The sequence below is a fragment of the Culex quinquefasciatus genome, chromosome 1 (genome assembly GCF_015732765.1).
Source record: "Culex quinquefasciatus strain JHB chromosome 1, VPISU_Cqui_1.0_pri_paternal, whole genome shotgun sequence".
Classification (NCBI taxonomy): domain Eukaryota; kingdom Metazoa; phylum Arthropoda; class Insecta; order Diptera; family Culicidae; genus Culex; species Culex quinquefasciatus.
The window spans coordinates 128645828-128664768 of NC_051861.1; the positions used below are offsets into that span (position 1 = coordinate 128645828).

Below are 18941 nucleotides of genomic sequence, written 5' to 3' on the forward strand. Positions count from 1 at the left end.
AAAACAAAGCAAAAATTCCGATTTTTTGTCAACGACCGGGAAAAGTTTGCTCCGGGGTGATCGCCCGGCTGTTCTCGTTTGTGGGGGCCATCGCGATCGGCAAACTGGTCAAGAGCACACTCGGCCCGAAGGGAATGGACAAGATTCTGATTGCGCACGGCCGTAGCGCCGGCCAGGTTGAGGTCACCAACGACGGGGCGACGATTTTGAAGGCGGTCGGCGTGGAAATGAATCGCTTCCAGGACGACGATGGAATGACTTCCGTGACGGTGTTGGTGTCAGAGTTGCTGAGCGAGGCGGAAAAGTTGCTCGAGCAAAAATTTCACCCTCAAACGAGTGCGGCCAAGCAGGTGGCACGTTCGGCGCTGTTTGCCACGGCGTCGCTCAGCTCGAAGATTTTTTCCAAGCAAAACTATTTGCCGGCTGTTGCTTGGATGATTCGTTCCTGGACGAGGGTTTCCTGTTGGACAAGAAGACCGTTGTGCACAAGCCGAAACCCATCGAGAACGCAAAGATCTTGATCGCCAATGGACACGGTCAAGATCAAGGTTTTTGGATCGAGTATGAAGATGGACTCGGTGGTGAAGATTGCCGAGCTGGCGACCAGGAGAAGATGAAGGACAAGGTGACAACCAGATCCAGGCTCGTCTCGGTCGTTGCGATCTGTTTGAAAGTTTGCATCGATGTGATCGCTCGTTCCAACATCCGCAGGACACGGTGCCGGATTATCTCGTAAGGAGGCAAGTTGCTGCCCAACATTAACTTCGCTCCAAAGTGGTAAGCAAACTGCACGTCAGCATTGAGGAATTTGGAGGAGATTTCGGTGGAATTGGAGGAGGAGAAAAAGTTCATGGGTAAGTTTTTTTTTATCCGGCGAGTTTAAGTTTTTAATTTTTTTAATTTGTTTGTAGATTCTAACGATCATTCCGGTGCCAGTGCTCAATCTACATCTCGCAGTGCGACTCGCAGCAAAACTGTCCGGCGCGTCCTACCTGAGTTAGAGGATAAGCTGCAGCTGGAGAATTTAAAATTTAAGGTGCTTCTATCGAACCAGAACCCTAGATATATTCTCGCTGCATCAGAAAGTGCGTCGGCCGCCAAGGATAGACTAAACCAGCTGGGCAGTAATCCGTGGAAGATCAACAGCGAAGTGATGGCGTTGTTCATCAGAGCAGCATCTCCATGCTGGACCTTTCTTGCCCTCCCTCCGCGCAGTGAATTGACCGGTTACGATTGGTTCATCTTGGTGCGCAAGAAGATGAGCCACTGGCGCAAAGCTCACCTGATTCCCCCACACCTGAACCACTCTGCCATAACCTATCCCACAGCCTCCTTAGTTCGGTATGATTTTGTACACATAATTGAATAAAATCCTTTTCTTTCTGTTGATACATACTGTTTATTTACTTTAGCTTAGAATTTATGTATGCATTAACACAATAATTAAGAGCGATTTCAATATCAGAATCCACCTGAAATTTTCATGGGTTGTTCGGACATATATAACTAACATCTGGGCTAAATATGAGCACCCACACGTCTTCATCAGCATTTCAGGTTGTACAGGTAGATCTTCGTTTTACTCCTTGTCGGCCGCGTCCGGCATGTTAAACAGCGTGGCAGAGATCTTGACCAAAAAGCTCAAGCGGGATCCACCGCCGCTGTTGGACGCTACTGCGACGGTCTCCGGAACAACGGGAGCCTGTGCCAGCTACAGTCGATGCTGTCCTCCAAGCTGGCCGCGTTGCCCTATGCATCGTTATTGTTATCCACAGCCAGTCGCATCAATAATGCCGATGTTCGAACGCTTTGCCCTGATTCTCACCAGCCAGCTCAAGGATCTTAATGCCCACTTCCAGGTTGCCACTCTTCTTCTGTTCCTTCAGAGTGTCGCGCGGCCTTTCGATTCCTCCACCACGAAATCGACGAAAGACCGACCCATCTCGAATCGCTGGAACAGGAACCCTTCGAAGGCGCAGGAAACGGTTCCGACGGCTGATCTGTCCCCACGGTTGGATGTAAAACAAGCACCCTCCGCAGGTTCATCGTTGTACAGCTCCGTTAGCAGGCTCTTCGCACCCAACATCGACCCCGGAACACGTCCGTTTTCATAACCGTTCCGTCCGGAAGTTGCATTCTTTGAAGCCAGGCCGCTGGTGACCCTCTCGATCAGCACAACGCGGCGAGAATCTTGTTTCCTCCTACAGCGCCATCGTTTTTTGACCACCATCCGTCCGGTGACGGAGAAAAATCTAGCAAAACAAACTGCTCGACTGATTTGACAACGAGAACTGTCATTTGCTCTTGACAGTTCTCGCTGTCAAAAAAATCGAGCAGTGTGATGCGAGAACGCAAGAAAAGGCAAGCCAAAAAGCAAGTTATCGCGGTTAACGCGCTTTAAAGCAAGTTAAAGCGGAAAGGTGAAAGTGAACGCTGCAAAGGTTTGAAAAGGAAGCTTTATCGCTCGGTTAGCGCGGAAGTGACATCCCCCTCGTTTCTAGTCAAAGGTTTACCAACACATTCAAAATATGGTTACATGGCACTTGAGTTGACTGGAGTGTGTAAGTTCTGTCTTGTTGGGGGGTCCATCTCCCATTTACGATCTTATTCCGTTAATGTATTTCAAGTATCTAGCTAATTCTTCAAAATTAAGATATGGAAAACTCAATGTCCACATCTCAAAACTTTACGTAGTCTACGCCATTCCGGTTATATCTGTGACATAACTACTTTGACTTTTACAAACAACATTTAGATCAGCGCGTTGCGAGCATCGTGTTCTAGTTTCATTTCCGCCAGCTCTAAAAATTTAAAACTGCTCGCAATTTGAAACAATTATAAAACTTCGCGCTGCAAATAGTCTAACAATTTGATTTTTGTAAAGGGGTTAAATTTTAATAAATATTTTTTTTTTATTTATAAGGCTTTCTAGTCAGAAATTTACCAACACATTCAAAGTACGTTTACATGGCAACTGAGGGTTTGTTCACGCAAAAAAATCAGGCCTGTTTGAATCAACAAAATTTTTTGTTGTTCTAACTTTACGATTTTTTGTTGATATAACCCTCAAAACCAACTGAAACAACCATTCTGATTTCAATTCAATGTTTTTTTTTGTAACAAATAAATTCCAGGTCTCATTTTGAAAAAATGTCTGCATTGTTTCAACAAAAACTTTACTTTGTTTCAACGAAAATCTGATTTGAACGCACTTTCTGTCACATTTTGATCAACAAAACTGAGGGAAGATTCAACAAAAAAAAATAGCTTTGAAACAACAAAATATCTCGATTTGAAACAACAAAATGCGAGAGTTGATTCAGTCCAATAATTTTGTTGATTATATTCAACAAAATATTTTGTGAATCAAGCCTCGTACAGGCTGATTCTACAAAACATTTTTCTGCGTGTTTGCATCAGATCTGCTATCTCTTTCTAGCAAAAGTTTTTTGTCTAGCTTTTTTTTTACTGATCGTCCGATATGTCAGCCAACATATTCCGCAGGGTTGTGACAGTTCGAGCTCGATCATTATTGTTTGCATCAGGACACTGTGACGAGAAGTTCGTCATTTTTGGGATAAATTATATTTTTTCTCACTAGGCCTAGTGAGAATTTGTTTTGATTTTGAAATTTTGGTATTTTTGCTATTTGTGAATTGAAATATTTTTTTTAAATAGAGATATCTACGTGCGCATGTATTGCGTGTACGTACACGAAAAAAAGTGAGGTTAAATTTTGTACCAGCCAGCAAAACAAATGGTGTGCTAGTGTGTGTGAGATCGGGCTTAGATAGCTCTATTGGGGTAAATTTTAGGGACCATCCATAAACCACGTGGACACATTTTTTTGTAATCTCGTTCGAATTAGCGGACATTCGACGTAGCTTAATTCGAATTAACAAATCCGCACTGTAGTGTACAATTATGAGCAATTCTTTACGAAATCGGTTTTTTTTTTAATTTTAATTTTCATATTTTTTAATCTGTCTGAAACTTTTTAGATGCCTTCGTTATGCCCAATGAAGCCATTTTGCATCATTAGTTTGTCCATATAATTTTTCATACAAATTTGGCGGCTGTCCATACAAAAATGATGTGTGAAAATTCAAAAAGCTGTATCTTTTGAAGGAATGTTTTGATCGATTTGGTGTCTTCGGCAAAGTTGTAGGTTTGGATAAGAACTACACTGGAAAAAAGTATACGGTAAAATTTTTAATTTAAGTTTTTGTCATGAAAACGTGATTTGCAAAAAAAAAATATTTTTTTTTCTGGAAACTGGAAACTTAAATGCCAACTTTTCTGAAATTTCCAGGTTGTGCAAAAAATCTTTGACCGAGTTCTGAATTTTTTAATCATTACTGATTTAAAAAAAAAATCGATATATTGGTCGCAAAAAATTTTAACTTAATTTTTCGATGTAAAATCTGCAATCAAAAAGTAATCCAGTGAAATTTTGGTAAAGTGCAACGTTTTAAAGCCAAAGCCATTTTTAGGTAACTTTTTTCGAAAATAAGGGTTAAACATTCAATATTACACCATTTTGAAATGTTAGTCTTGATTTAATTTATTTTAATATTGTTTTCGAAAAGATCGGGAAATTTCACAAATGTTTCATATTTTAACATTGTAAATCGGACCATTAGTTGCTGATATATCGGCGTTAGAAAATGATGGGTTTTTGGGTGAAAAACATCAATTTTCCTGTTTTTAAAACTTTGCATGGCAATATGTCAGTAACTAAGGGTCGTATCAACAAAGTTCAAAAAAGCAAAATATAGAGAATTTTCTCAGCTCTTCAAAAATATTTTTTCAAGAGTGGGCAAACATGTGCACTAATTTAAAAAAAAAATGAGAAACTGCGACTTTTTTCAAAAAGTTACCTAAATGGCTTTAACTTGAAAACGGTGCACTTTATCAAAATTTCACTAAAGTACTTTTTGATTGCAAATTTGATTTTACATCGAAAAATGGAGTTGAAAAATTTTTGCGTTCAATATTTCGTTTTTTTGAAAAAATCAGTATTGATCCAAAAAATTTTAACTCGGTCGAAGATTTTTTGCCCGTTCTGGAAATTTCTGAAAAGTTGGCATTTTATGTCCCCAAATCAAAAAATAAAAAAATCTGAATTTTTTTTTGCAAATCAAGTTTTAGTGACCAAAAGTTAAATTAAAAATCACCAATTTTTTTACCGTGTATCATTTTTTTCAGTGTAGTCCTTATCCATACCTACAACTTTGCCGAAGACACCAAATCAATCAAAAAATTCTTCAGAGGATACAGATTTTTGAATTTTCATACATCATTTTTGTATGGACAGCTGCCAAATTTGTATGGAAAATTATATGGACAAACTAATGATGCAAAATGGCTTCTTAGGCATACCGAAGGCACCAAAAAAGGTTCAGCCAGATTAAAAAAATCGAATGACCGAAATCTGAGAGAATTGCTCACTTTCGTCATCCCAGTAAAGAAAAAACACTGAACTTTTACAACACTAAGCTAAATTTTTCATTGAAGCAAAAGTACCTAGTTAAACGTCCGCACGTTTTCTCTTTTTCCTTCGCTATCGTTGCTGTCAGATTGACAGCGTTGCGGTGGCTGCACGTTGAACATCGTTTGCGCGAAAATGGGTAGAAGCGCGCATTTTCTGACACTCTGACGAAGATTTATACATTTTTTAGTTAAACTTTAAAAGTTTGGTTGGTTTGGAAAAAAAAATAAATTTTAATTTTTAAATGTTTAAATGACATTTTATCGAACGATAAAAATCAAAATAATTAGCCTAACAACAAGTAAACTTACCCTGGAATGACCCTTGGAGGGATTTTTTTCTCTCAATAAAAAGGTCAGTTTAAATTTGTTTTGCCACGCTATTCGTTCGTTTATTGATTTCTTATTTCTTCAGAAACAGTTATTTTAATTGCTTGTATATAATGTTACTTCTTGATATCAATTTTAAATAATAATAATAATAAGAGCATCATTTTGCCAATAGTGTCAACAACAATCTTTTCTCTTCTCTCCTCGCCGCAGCCTTTGCTATTCGTTTTTTTTTGTTTTGTTTTGTCAGTATTAATCCATCATTTCACGTACAGTTATTTTAGATTTTTTTTTTGTTGCTTGTGTGAGTAAACTGCCAGATTAAACTTATTCATAGTCCTCTAAACTATTAATCCAAAACAACACTAGACCAAAAAGAGAGAATGGTAGTTTTTCGATCTAAATAATACTAATCAAAACGAATAGTAAAATAGTGACAAGAAAGTCTAACGTAGTGTTTATAAATTCTAATGAAAAAATATGTTTATATAAAAAAAGAACAAACAACGATTACGGGTTTGTCATGTTAGTGTGTTTGTGTTGTGTGGACGACTAAATCACGATCAGGGTTTCTCAAAGGCTACTTGGATTATGTTTTGAGTAATATCTATCTATTGTAAAATTAAAACAAATCACTTTTAACTACTTGCAAGATTTTTTTTGTTTTGTTTTTTTGGGTTAGATATTATTCATTTTGTGGTGTTTTTTTTTATGTTTTGTTTTTGGGTAAGCACATTTACCTAACAATTAGTGTAATTTATGGTTGCACCACTAATTTCTAGGAAACGCATGCAACTTTCCCTAAATTAGATGGCGCTCTCCTAACAAATGGTGCAATCCATGTCGCCGGTTTTGGGCAGTCCCTCGAGCACCGATGCCACCGCCCTGGCGATGTACGTCATGGTGCCGTAGCTGCCGCTCGGTGCCGAATCGTACAGATGCTGGCAGATGTAGGCCGCTCCACCGCACAGCAACAGCCCGGCGGTCGTCGTCTCGCGGATGTCCTTGTTCTTGGCGCAGCACAGCATCGCGTCGCCCTTGACTTTGCGCTGATCCTCGAGGAAGAGCTGGTTCGCCTTGTGGACGAGATGCTCGACGTAGATGATGTCACCGAGCGATGCGATAATGTTGTGCTCCGTTACGAGGGTGAGAACCATCAGGGCTTCGACGACCAGCTGGCGGTACTCGGGCTGGGGGATGGTGTTGAGGGCGGTCTCGACCTGAGGAAAGTAATTTGGAAACGATCAGAGCAGCGACAACCCCTTTTAAGAATTGAACTAGAAATTAGATTATTAAATATTAAATTTGCAGAAGATTTTTTTTTGATTTTACGAATTTTACAATTTTCTAAACTATACAAAAAAATTGAAACCGATTTTTTCGAACTTAACAATTGTTACGAACTCTTTCATATTTATTAAAATTTTTGAAATTAGCAGAATTTTTAGATGTTTATAAAAAAAATATTTTTTTAAAAAATTTTATAACCTTTTACAATGTTTGAAATTTCATGATAAACATTTATTGAATAATTAACTTTGAAGTTTATTTTTAAACAAATTTGAGAATTGAAAAAATGAATTTTGATTCAGTATTTTTTTTTTTATTTTGAAATTCGTGAATTTACATTTTCAATTTGTTTGACTTTGATTTTTTTGAATTATTTTTTTTTATAATTTAAAAAAAAAGATTTATTAATTTTTTACAATTTTTCCGAGTTTTAAAATATTTTTTTATTTATTTACGATTTCTTAATGTCTTGATTTCTTCATTTGGATTAAAACTTAAAATTTATTATGTTTTCTAGAATAAGGCTTTCTAGGCCCAGTGAAAAAAATATAATTTAACCCAAAAATTACGAACTTCTCGTCACAGTGTCCTGATGCTCGAGCTGTCACAGCCCTGCGAAGTATGTTGGCTGACATATCGGGCGGTCAGTCAAAAAAAACCAGCTAGAAGTTGCCTGACAAAAAACTTTTGCTAGAAAGAGAAACCTGATCAAACAAACGTCCAGCTGCCATGGAAACATACTTTGAACTAGACTTTGAATGTGTTTGTTGGTAAATTTCTGTCTAGAAAGCCTGATTCCTATTTTTGCAGAGCTTTAGATATTTTTTTTAATTTTCAGGTGTCACTATTTAATGCATAATTTTGAACCACAAGCACATGCGCTCAAAGCAAACTGTTACGAAGTACGTTCACTAAGAAATAGGTAAAGCTTTTCTAGAGTGTACTTTGACAGAATCTTTAAATCAATAATATTCTAATTTAAAAATTTTAAAATTTTCGGATTGCAGCTTTTCAGTTTTTTTTATCTGGCAAATTTACATTATTTTTCAGATTTGATGAATTTTATCAAACGTTAGAATAACACGAAATTTCTGAAACCGAATTTCACGAATAAACGTTCACGCAGAAAAATAAGGCATACCTATTTGAATCAACAAAACGTTTTGTTGAATTGAAAATCATGATTTTTGTTGAATCAACGCTAAACGTCTAAGCAGCTTTTTCAAAACAGCAAAATACTTTTGTGGAATTGAGAAAATCAAGGTTTGTTTCAACGCAATTTTTTTGTTGATTATCTTTAACAAAAAAATTGTTCATTCAAACCTCGTACAGGCTGATTCTACAAAACATTTTACTGCGTGTTTTAACATTTTACAATAGATGAAAATTTAATGAATTTGACAAAATCATAAAACTTTACGAATTTAATTAATTTGATGTATCAAAATATTTAAATAAATAATTTGGAAAAAAAAGGTTATATAATTTTGTGGAATTTAAACATTTTTGATTATTTAGAATTTATATTTACCTAGAATTTTCTATTTTTTAAAATATAATAAAACTTAGCCATCCTGAAAAATCTTAAAATTATATAATAAAAAAAACTAAAAACTCAGCCCTAATAAGCCCAGTACGAACCACTGATTTTTCACATTTTGAAATACATAACATTTTCATTTTGAAAGTGCTTTCTAAACCAAGATGACGGCCAAAATTGCGGTGATAAAATATTGAGGTAATGCATTTATAAATTTGTAGGGCAATACAGATTTAAACAAGTGGAAAAATAAAAATAAAGCATTATTTAGTTTTTTTTTATGATTTTAAACTTTTCTCAATTCCGAGCATCTTTTTTTTCAATTTTTGAAACATTGTATTTATCTAATTTTTTTCTATATATTTTTTGAGTTTTGAAATGTTTCAAACTGGAAAAAAATTTAAAACTGTTTTATTTTCAATTATTCGATTAGTTTTCTTTAACTGAGTAAAATAATTTTTTTTTACAATTTTTTCGAATTTAAATCATTGGGATTTTTTTTTAATTTTCAGTTTAAAAAACAAGTTTGTAAAAAATACAAAACATTTTCTAAGCATAAAATGTTTTGTATTTTTTGAAAACTTGTTTTTTAAACTGAAAATTCAAAAAAAATCCCAATGATTTAAATTCGAAAAAAATTATACACATTTTATAAATTTTAAATATTTAGAAAATAATAAATATATTTTTTTGATTATTATTTTTTACCTCAAGTTTTATTTGTTGAATTTCAGATTCAAAATACAATATAATTCATGTTTTTTTTAATTTGTTGATTTCTCTTTTGTCCTGTTTGAAAAAAAAAAGTGATCAAAAAATGTTCTTTTCCATGAGGCCTCACACAAAATGTGTGATGAATCAAATTTGTTTCGCTAATTTTTTCAGCTCCAGCTCTGCTGGGGATTGTTGAGCTAAATTGCCCACATAATCACTTCCACAATGGTGAGATTAACAACTTTTACTGTTTTCGCAGTCATGCTTACGGTAGCAATTTTCTGCAGTGAGGCAACTTCCAAAAATATCAAGACTGGCGGAAATAAACCAGTTGTAGTTATCCCAATTTGTAGTGAGTTTTCTTTATCTACTTGTTTTTTTTAAATTGAATTGTGTTTAATTTTTTATTTAGTTAAAGCTGTAAAGCGGAATTCAAAGAGGGACTTAACATCTTTTTTGCTAGATTTAATTAAAACAAAACAAATGAACAAACGCAATAAATTATGAAAAACCAGTGAAAACCATGTCAGCAATTTTGCAAAAAAAATAATTCTTGTCTTTAAACCCAATTTTGCGTGCAACTCTGACAGCTTTATAAACCAAAACAACCCCAGTAAAAAGTTCCCCTCCCACAATCCCCCGACAATGTCGGTGCATGTCGGCCAAATTAGTCGACGTAAACGGCGTTTTTCACTCACCTCCAGTGCAAACTTCAGCTCGTTCGGCGTCATCTCCTGGGTCAAACTCTGCGGCAGGACGCGCCCTTCGATGGCCAGCCCCTGGCAGCGTTCCAGCACGGTCCAAACGCGCGGGTAAAAGTCCCTCGGCACCCGGTTCAGCGCTCCGTCCAACCGCCGCCGGCGCAGCCACTGCCCCTGGCGGTCGTCGATCATCGAACTTTCCGCCTCGTCCGGTTCCGGCTTGCCGAGCCCGATCTGGCTCTTCTTGCTGACGCGGCTCGATTTGCAGCTCACGATCGAAATGTTACCGCGCGCGACACTGTTGATGGCAAACTCCTTGCCGCTGAGGATGTGATGCAGCAGATTCTTCATCTCGAACGGGCTCAGATTCAGCAAGTGTTCCGACGCCTGCTCGCCGTCGCAGTTCAACGTCCGGGACAGCTCCTTGGCCATCACCTGGATGATGAGACCGACCCGGAGGCGAAGCATTTCGTGGAACAGTTGGGGCTCCGTCCGGATAAACATGGCCAGATAGACGAGCAGCTCCTGGGTCAACATGGCCGTACTCTCGTCGTCTCCGTACGCTTCGTGGATCAGGGTACGGAGTTCCGCTTCCGGAAGCGGAGCCGTTATGGTGTACTCGCTGTTGGGCGGCATTCCGACGGTGACCTAAGACACAAAAAATTTCCCATTTCAATACCACAACTCGTCAAAAGGAAAAAAAAACCGTCCAACGAACCTGCTTCTGCCGCACGAGCAAATCGGTGACGGCCTTGGCCAAATCTTCGACGCGCTTGCCGAGCATTCCGGCCGTGTGACGCACCAGGCCCCACATCTTTTGCTGGCAGGCCTTCTCGTACAGACCCTTGAGCAGGCCGCGAACCGTCACGACGCGACCCTCCTCCAGCATGCCTTGGGATTGGGAATCATCATTAGGGCCACCGAGTTCTGGCAACGGATCGATTCCAGGCAAGCAGCATTCACGCAGCGTAACAAATCACACGCAAAAAGCATGTTTTGTGGTTTTGGTGTGGTGTTGTATGTGTGACATTCACAAATGTTTTAAGTGTGAGTATGTGAGGGTATTTGTGTGTGTTGGTGTGATTTTAACGGTAAAATCAAGCAAATGAAACAAAATGAAAATCGTTAGATTGTGGAAGAATAGAGAAGGGAACTCCAACCAATAAACGGAACATCTGCATGTGTCTTGTAACAATTTTGAGATGTCTTGGTTTGTTTGATTTTTTTCAGCGGGTGAATTTGGAATTTTGAATAGAAAACAAACAAAGGACAACACAAACACAGAAGGAATACCGATGGGCCAAAATATTGTTCAAGCCAAATGGTTGCAGACTTTCTACTATCAAACAGACAAAACACAAACAGTTGCAGGATTGCAAATTTGACGGCAATATCGATTTTGACAGTTTCATCGACCTATCGATTGATCGAATTTTCTATGGGGTCGTGCATTTGACAGCCGCATTCACGTCAACAACCCCGTAGAAAACGCCCCATCTTCAAAAGGTGGTTTTACCGACCAATCTAACGATATTGCCGTTCGAATTTCGCACTTAACCCGTCCCAAATCGCCTTACCGGTGTTAAAGTCCAGCCCCTGCGTGTCCACCAGGTGCTGCAGGATGTCACCCTGCTCTTCCAGATTTTCCGTCTCGCGCAGCATCGCGATCAGCTCCTCCACCTCGGTGTTTTCGAAGTTGGTCTCCGTAGCGGGACGATGCCGGGGCAGCGGTTGAATCTGGATCTTCGGCGCTGAGTTAAAAAAAAGGCTGGTAAAATTAACTTTTATTTCGAAAAATCATAACATCTTACTAGCTGTCGTGGCCGACGTCTGGATGTGCAGCTTCTTGCCGTCGTCGATGGACATGCGCTGCTCGTAGCGACCTGTACCGGCTACCGTCGGTCCACCCGCCTGCTGCGGCTGGTTGTTCGGCGAGGGGTCCCGCGAGATGGCCAACGTGACCGTGCCCTCCTGGTTCGGCTCGAGCCAGGTCGGAGTGACCGAGTGGGACAGACGCCGCTCGGTGACATTGCCCTCCATGCCGAGGGTTTCCGCTGGTGGTAAAAAAAATCTCAAAATTGATCCTTCTAAGAAAATTGAATCGCCTTACAGTCGACATTGATCGAACGGGTCTTCTTGATGGCACCCTTGACGGACATCCGGCGGCGCAGATTCTTCGGTCGCAGCCCGGAAGATCTAACGGAGCTAACGGAAGCTCGATGAGTGAATGATCGCAGCAAATGTTCCTCCAGATAGGACTGCACCTGGGGATTCAATTCTACGAGAACACGAATCATTTTCAATTCAACTTTGTTTAACTATAAAATGTGAATACACTTACTATCCGGATATCCATCCTCCTGGCTACCCAGGAAACTCAAATCCGTGATCGCCGACGTGTTGATAAAGTCACCCAAGTTGCCCAGGATCACCCGGGTGCCGTTGATGTAGCCCGACTTGAGCTTTTTCATCGTTTGGATCATCGCCAGCGGCACTTTATTGTTGTCTGTACGATGAACAATACGTTAGTATAATTTTCCAATAAAATTTTAAGGGGGAGGTTCTATACAATTTTACTAAAAAGATACTAAACTATCAGGTAAAACAGAAGACAAATGATGAAAATAACAAAAAAGGTTAAAAACTAACAATTTTACAAAACAACACAAAACTGGAATTTCAACAAATCATTAAAGCTATTTCTACTAAACAAAATCTACATAAAAATCAATTGCAAAGCGTTCTTTTCGTGTGAATTTGGAATTTTTACATTAGAATAGTTTAGTGCGGCCGAATGTCGTTCCCAATTGTTCCAATTCGTTGGTTAATTATCGAAAACTCAATCGTTAGTATACTTTGACCACCAGAAACCTGCGTTAGCACTCACACACACCAACCATCTTTAACCAACCGCTTGTCGACCGTTTCGATAAACGAAAGTTCTGAACACACACACGTTAGCGCATAACTGTTTTTGGAGGAGAAGAAAACATGTTGACGTTGACGTTTTTTATTCGCAATGCTCGAACCATTTCAGTCACCAACGCGCTTTTATTACTTGTTCTTTTTGTCAAGAAAGTAACAATCGCGAATCATTAGATGAAAACCTTACGTTTACGGTGCAAAATTTAGTGCAGTGTATGTGTTTGGTGCTGTGAAAGCATTTTCGAAGAGAACCGACAAACGAAACTAACTCGGCTGACATTTTCTATGGGGTTGGTAGCGAAAAACAGCAACAACCCCGTAGAAAATTTCTCAATTATGTCGACAACAATATGTTGGCAAAATGTAAGCATGTATCGTAGTCTCATTTGAAGCAAATTTCAATTGAAGCCAATTCCAGACCGACACTCCCAAACATCAAGCGTTGTGAGTGACATGAACTAATGGGTGAACCCATGAGAGTGCCCCAGTGAACGTCAAATACTCTGACCATTGAAGCACATCAAGCGGTACAACACAACGAAGCCAGTGGCAGCTTAACTTAAACGACAATAATGGAAAATTTTGTAAAGGAAAAAAAAACAATAAACCAAAACAAAAGAAACGACACTGAATGGAACTCATGGAGTAAGTGAGTGAAAGAGAGAAGAAAACGAGAGTGCAGAGGTAGTGACGCGCCCATGGAAGATGAGTGAGGTTCGCCGTCTTTTGTGACCCAACGAGATAGACCTGATGGATGGAGTGGGTGATCATGATGAGTGATGGATGAGATCCCGTCGAGTGATCGAGACGTGAAAGTCTTTTCGTTCTTTATTTTGTTTTTTTTTTTTTAGAAAAAAAGGGCAGGCACTAAATCGAGTGTGTTGAGTGTGAATATTTGGGGGGCGCCATGGTTGCGGGCCGCGATAGTTACCTATAAGCCAGTGAGTGGCGGTCAGTGTGATCGTGGGCCGACCAAGCAGATGGCGCCAGCTAATGCTGAGGAACCCTAGGATGTCCATAAAATTGCTGACCAGCAAGGCCGGATCGCGGGACATGTAGTACTCGTCATGGTCAAAGATCTACGCGTGCGAGCGTGTGTGCACCCGTCACCAATGATTTGTTGGATATTTTTGCAATTTAATTATTGTTTTTTTCGTTTCGATTTCATGCAAGCCGCCATCCACCATTTTTGGGTTTTGTTTGAGGGTATGATCATGTTTTGGATATTTGTGCAGCATTTTTTTTTGTTTGTACGGGAAGAAAAAATATGAAACCAAAAAAAGAGAGAAAGAGAAAGACTGCCAATTAAAGATACATGAATGCCACATCCGGAGCATGTAACGGGTAACGATTGTTTTCTTCTTTCAGCGGATTTGATGAGTTTTTCATAGGTGATCCGGTTCAGCTTGCTCGAAACGACGCCGACGTATTGGTACAAGACGACTTCTAAAACTAATGCTTATTATTCCTTCAAAACCATGGATGCCAATCACCAGAAACGAGGACAAACTATTCTATTTCAGGTAAAAGAAGCAGAAAGACATGCTTTCCCGAAAGAAAGGAAAGTATAGAAGAAAAGAAACTACGAAGAGAGAAAGAAGCAGAAGCCTCCACTAAACAACTACCGGAAACGGGTTGAGAAGTAATATATACAGGAACAGAAAACATATAAAAACTTAAACAAAACAAAGAAAAGGATAAAGTCATAAAAAAGAAGAATACGCAAAATTACATTGTCAACCCAATATCGTATCTGTCATAAATATTCTGTCCGACAATGTCGAGCAAGGTGGACTTAACTGTCAACACGTTTTTAACGGGATGTTTGAGCACAACTCAACTCGACCCCGTACGAAATTGACAGATGTGAGATTGTAAAGTTATGTCGACTGAATCGAGCTCTCGAAATTCTGAAAACGATGTTGCTTTATGACTTTATCCTTCAAAAAAAGATAGATTTGTGCTACATAAAAAACATTGATGGTGTAAAACAATGAAAACAGAAAAAAAACGAATTTCTCTACAATTTTGGACGAAACTAAAGAAAACCAAGGATTTCTTGCTCGCGAGGTTCACAACACCGACCTAGATGGACCGTTTTCAGCACCAGCGTTAGCAGCGGCCGACCGAGCAGGTTCTGCCAGGCCGATTTCAGGAAGTTGATCTCGCCCTTCAGCAGATCAATCATCAGTTCGTTGTCCGAGGCGATGTAGAACCGATTCACGTCGGAGAACTATTCGCGCGCACGCAGATACAGACACACAAAATTAGCGAGGTTTTTGAGAGAGTTTTTTTTTCGTGGGTGTTTAAAAATTGTGGGGGAAATAATTTGAGCTACCGAATCGTGTGCACACTTCTTCCTGCAAGAGAGGGTTAATTTGGGCGAGGGAGGTTTGGCCGCGTGGCCACGGGGAGTCGGAACTTACCTGAGGAGTGAAGGCAAAGATGCGATCCTTGAGCGAGTACAGCTTGCTGGTGCTGAGAATGCCCACGTCGCGAGACTTGCGACCGCTGAGGCCAAGCTTCTTGTTGCGGCCGAGGTAGGTGTAGAGATGACTGAGGACACGCGCCGGTTGAACCTCGATCGGAGCTACGTCGGCGATCGTTTGGACGTGAATGCCGTGCTCGGCTAGCTTGTCACGGATGTAGTTGTCCTCGGCCAGGATGACCACTTGGACGACGACGTCCGGTTTCTTTTGGGCGCCGAGGCGACGATTCAGTGGATCTAGCTCGCCAACGGCCAGGAAACCCTGGAGGGTGAATGCGTTCGCTTTAGTTAGTCTTACGACCAGGACCAGGAGATCTGTAATTTCCTTACCTCCTGCAGCAGCTTTCCCAAGATGTATAACGACTGTCCCCACAAGAACGGGCACCGTCCCACGGCCATTCGCTGTTGAGAACCCGGATTTTGATACTCCGCTCCGACGACCTCACCTGGGACGGCGTACAGTTCCGGAACCAACCGGATACCCTCCTCCGTTTTCACAAGAATCTCCTCCAACTTTTGCGAGTACTCCGAAACGGAATCCTTGTCCGTTTGGAAGGCCTTGTTCAGAATCAGATAGCAAAAGAACAGTGGCCACTCGCTTTCGATGTTTTCGAACATGCGCAACTCCCAGCGTTCGTAGTACAGCCGGGTTTTGTCCTCCTTGGGAGTGTTGTAACCGTCTCGGAGGAACCGCTTGCATCCGTAACGTCCCTGAAGACGGTTCACGATTGCATTCTGGGTGGACTCGATCAACTGCGGATCATCGCAGGCGAACGCCGGAAAGCCAATAACAGACAACAGCCCGGCGTCCAACTCCTTGCTGTTGGATTCACGGGGCAACATGGACTGCAGAACCGCCTGGCACTTGTGGGCCTCATCCGCGAGTACGTGAATCACGCTGCCCGATCCACCGCGTGCGCCGAACAAATCCAGCTCGTTCATCGCTTCCAGTGCGGCCTTGGCCATTCCAATCGAGCTCGCGTTCAGCTCGGTCTGGCCATGGTTGGACTTGTCTCCCCGTTCCCAGATGCCGTAATCCGGAATGCAGTACGCGGATTCGATGTAAAACACCAAATTCTGAATGAACGAAACTTCGTCAAGCGAAAACACAATCTGTAGCCCGGAAGCCGTCATCTGGGCCAGGATCAGCAGGTACAACGAGATGGCATCGATCTGCAGGTGGCCCCACTCGTCATCGCCCACCACGGGCTGGCCGTTCTTGCTCGAGTACTTGGCGTGCAGTGAATCGAGCGGATTCTGCGTCGTCTTGAAGCGCTCGACCTTGTCCTTCTGGTTCATCATGGCCATCAGCAGGCCACGCATCAGCTTCACGCAGCACTGCTCCAGTTCGTACGCTTTGGCCCGATCCTCGTCCTGGTCGGCGATCTTTTTGTACGCCATCGAGAGACCCCACACGGCCAGAATGCAGTACACGTTGTCTCGGATCTGCGAGGGGGTTAGTTCAAGTTAAGAATAATTTCTTATATATTTTTGATTTTTAAAATGCAGTGCTGCCAAACAACAACGTTGAGTGCAAAGTGACAAAACTAGTTGAAATTATCTTACAGTTTGTCCCGTTAATCCTTTGCCGGTTTGGCAGCGCTGCAGGATGATGAGTTCAAACCATGGAAAAACATAAGTTTTCATAGTTCGTTTCAGATGTTTAAATTATAACAGAAACTAAAATCGGAAAAAAATCAAAAACTATTTTTTAAATGAAATCACGCTGCGAAATTTCGCATCATTGTGACGAAATTAGTGCAATGTTGAATCACCAAAAATGTTATTCAATGAATTTTAAAATGTTTTAAACACCTGATGGTTTTTGTAAAATAAAGATAGAAAGATCAAGAAAGACTATTATTTTTCCTGTAGGAAACGGCTTATCAATTTTGTCGACACTTTCGGCCTTCAATGTGTCGACATAGTCGGGTTACTTTTGTACAGGGTTGGCTACCGTTTGAAGCCGTTCAACCCGGTGAGAAATTTATGGATTGTTGTCAATACAGAATGATTAATTCTAAATATTTTTAAATTTTAAGTTATTTTCGTCTTCATTCAAACAGAATAAAATACGAAATAATATTCGTAATTTGATAAAAATAAAAAGATTTGCAATATTTTGGTTTTCTATGATTATTTAAAATTCAAAATAATGATCCTTGACTGATAATTATTTTTGTGTTTAATAAAAACAACGTCGATTCTTACTCACCCATGCATGCTGGTTGTGCGGACTTGCAGGAAAAAGTCCCGTTACTGGCTGCTGATGGGACATAATCAACCGGTGCACGATCCGCTGGTAGTAGTCCAGCCGGACCCCGGAATTGCTGCGACTTCTCATTTCGCTGCCGAAATGTGTCCCCTGGAACCTGCCGAAACCGTAACCGTTGAAAATTTCAGAACCTTCGCTGACCAGACCACCCCAGGAACCTACCTCCAAGCAGACCTACCAAAACTTCCCCAAGAGACGGAACGAAAGTGGGTAAACTTAAACTCGACTTTTCCACGCCGGAACCGACGCCCCGCGGACCGATTTCACACTCTTCAGCTGCGGGACACTTGCGCACACACCGGACGTTGCGTTTGGACGCAAAATTTAGAACATTTTCGGCCGAAAAACGGATTTTAGTCGCCGCCCGAGTTCCGAAGCTGCGAAAAGGTTGAAAATCCCGAATGTCACTTGAATGTCAATTCAATCATCTGGTTGCGGGGTTGCCTTTCACGCGGAGGAAAAGTGATGAAATCGGAGAAAAATAGAATCAATAATTGATATAATAATTGAATAAAACTATGTATTTTCGGAATTTTGAGATGTTGGTGGGTGTTTTAGAATCAGTTTTGTTCGCCTAACATGATTCTTACGAAAACTCAGTTTGTTTACATCTGAGGGTTTCGCCCTTTTGAAAAGTTGTTACTGAATTTTAGTAGGTATCGAGGTTTTTAAGCGAAGATGGCGTTCGAATGGTGAACGTCCGAACTGCCAAAATCGCGCAGTAGCACCAACATTAGAAAAAAATGTGGCTGTCATGCCCTTCTCTCTGGTCATGCCATGGCACACTTTTTTCGTAATGTTGGTACCACTGCGTGATTTTAACATTTCGGGCGTTCACCTTTTGAACGTCATTTTCGCTTAAAAACCTGGATATAATTTGAACGTACATTTTTGACATGTTTTGAGCGACTCAAAACCTGGTTTTGTTTTTTAAAATAATAGCTGTCTTATTTACCCAAGGTCCTACACGGTGGGAACGTCAGCTCAACTGTTCGTTAATGTATTGACGCAAATATTTCGTGCTTTCCATTTCATTAGGGCACAAAACTTTTGTAAACAAGAGTGTATCCCTTTCACACCTCATTTGAGTGAAAGGGATACACTATTGTTTACAAAACTTGTGTGCCCTTTTGAAATGTTAGGCTCCATTTATCAAAACTGCCGTCAATAGGTTGACGAATAATAAAA

The 18941-nt window shown here is 40.4% G+C and overlaps 2 protein-coding genes across 5 annotated transcripts; one reads left to right on the forward strand and one right to left on the reverse strand.

The window, feature by feature from the left end:
- Positions 1-1391, forward strand: LOC119765601. Its single transcript, XM_038249836.1, has 2 exons — positions 1-854; positions 912-1391. The coding sequence occupies exons 1-2, from the start codon at positions 851-853 to the stop codon at positions 1367-1369; spliced, it is 462 nt and encodes a 153-aa protein (XP_038105764.1). The 5' UTR covers positions 1-850; the 3' UTR covers positions 1370-1391.
- Positions 1392-6105: 4714 nt separating this feature from the next.
- Positions 6106-18176, reverse strand: LOC6041760 (probable phosphorylase b kinase regulatory subunit alpha). Of its 4 annotated transcripts, none has more exons than XM_038249714.1 (12): positions 17916-18176; positions 17694-17850; positions 15809-16924; positions 15417-15740; positions 13922-14069; positions 12407-12571; positions 12176-12343; positions 11877-12119; positions 11643-11816; positions 10784-10956; positions 10063-10713; positions 6106-7040 (listed from the first exon to the last, which is right to left on the reverse strand). In XM_038249714.1, exons 2-12 carry the CDS (start codon positions 17820-17822, stop codon positions 6642-6644), a joined length of 3690 nt encoding a protein of 1229 aa, XP_038105642.1. In that variant the 5' UTR covers positions 17823-17850; positions 17916-18176; the 3' UTR covers positions 6106-6641. The 4 variants fall into 4 exon arrangements, with proteins under 4 accessions (XP_038105642.1, XP_038105640.1, XP_038105641.1 ...); XM_038249712.1 differs by having other exon boundaries at positions 10784-10992; XM_038249713.1 differs by lacking the exon at positions 13922-14069 and adding an exon at positions 15076-15223.
- Positions 18177-18941: the final 765 nt, after the last annotated feature.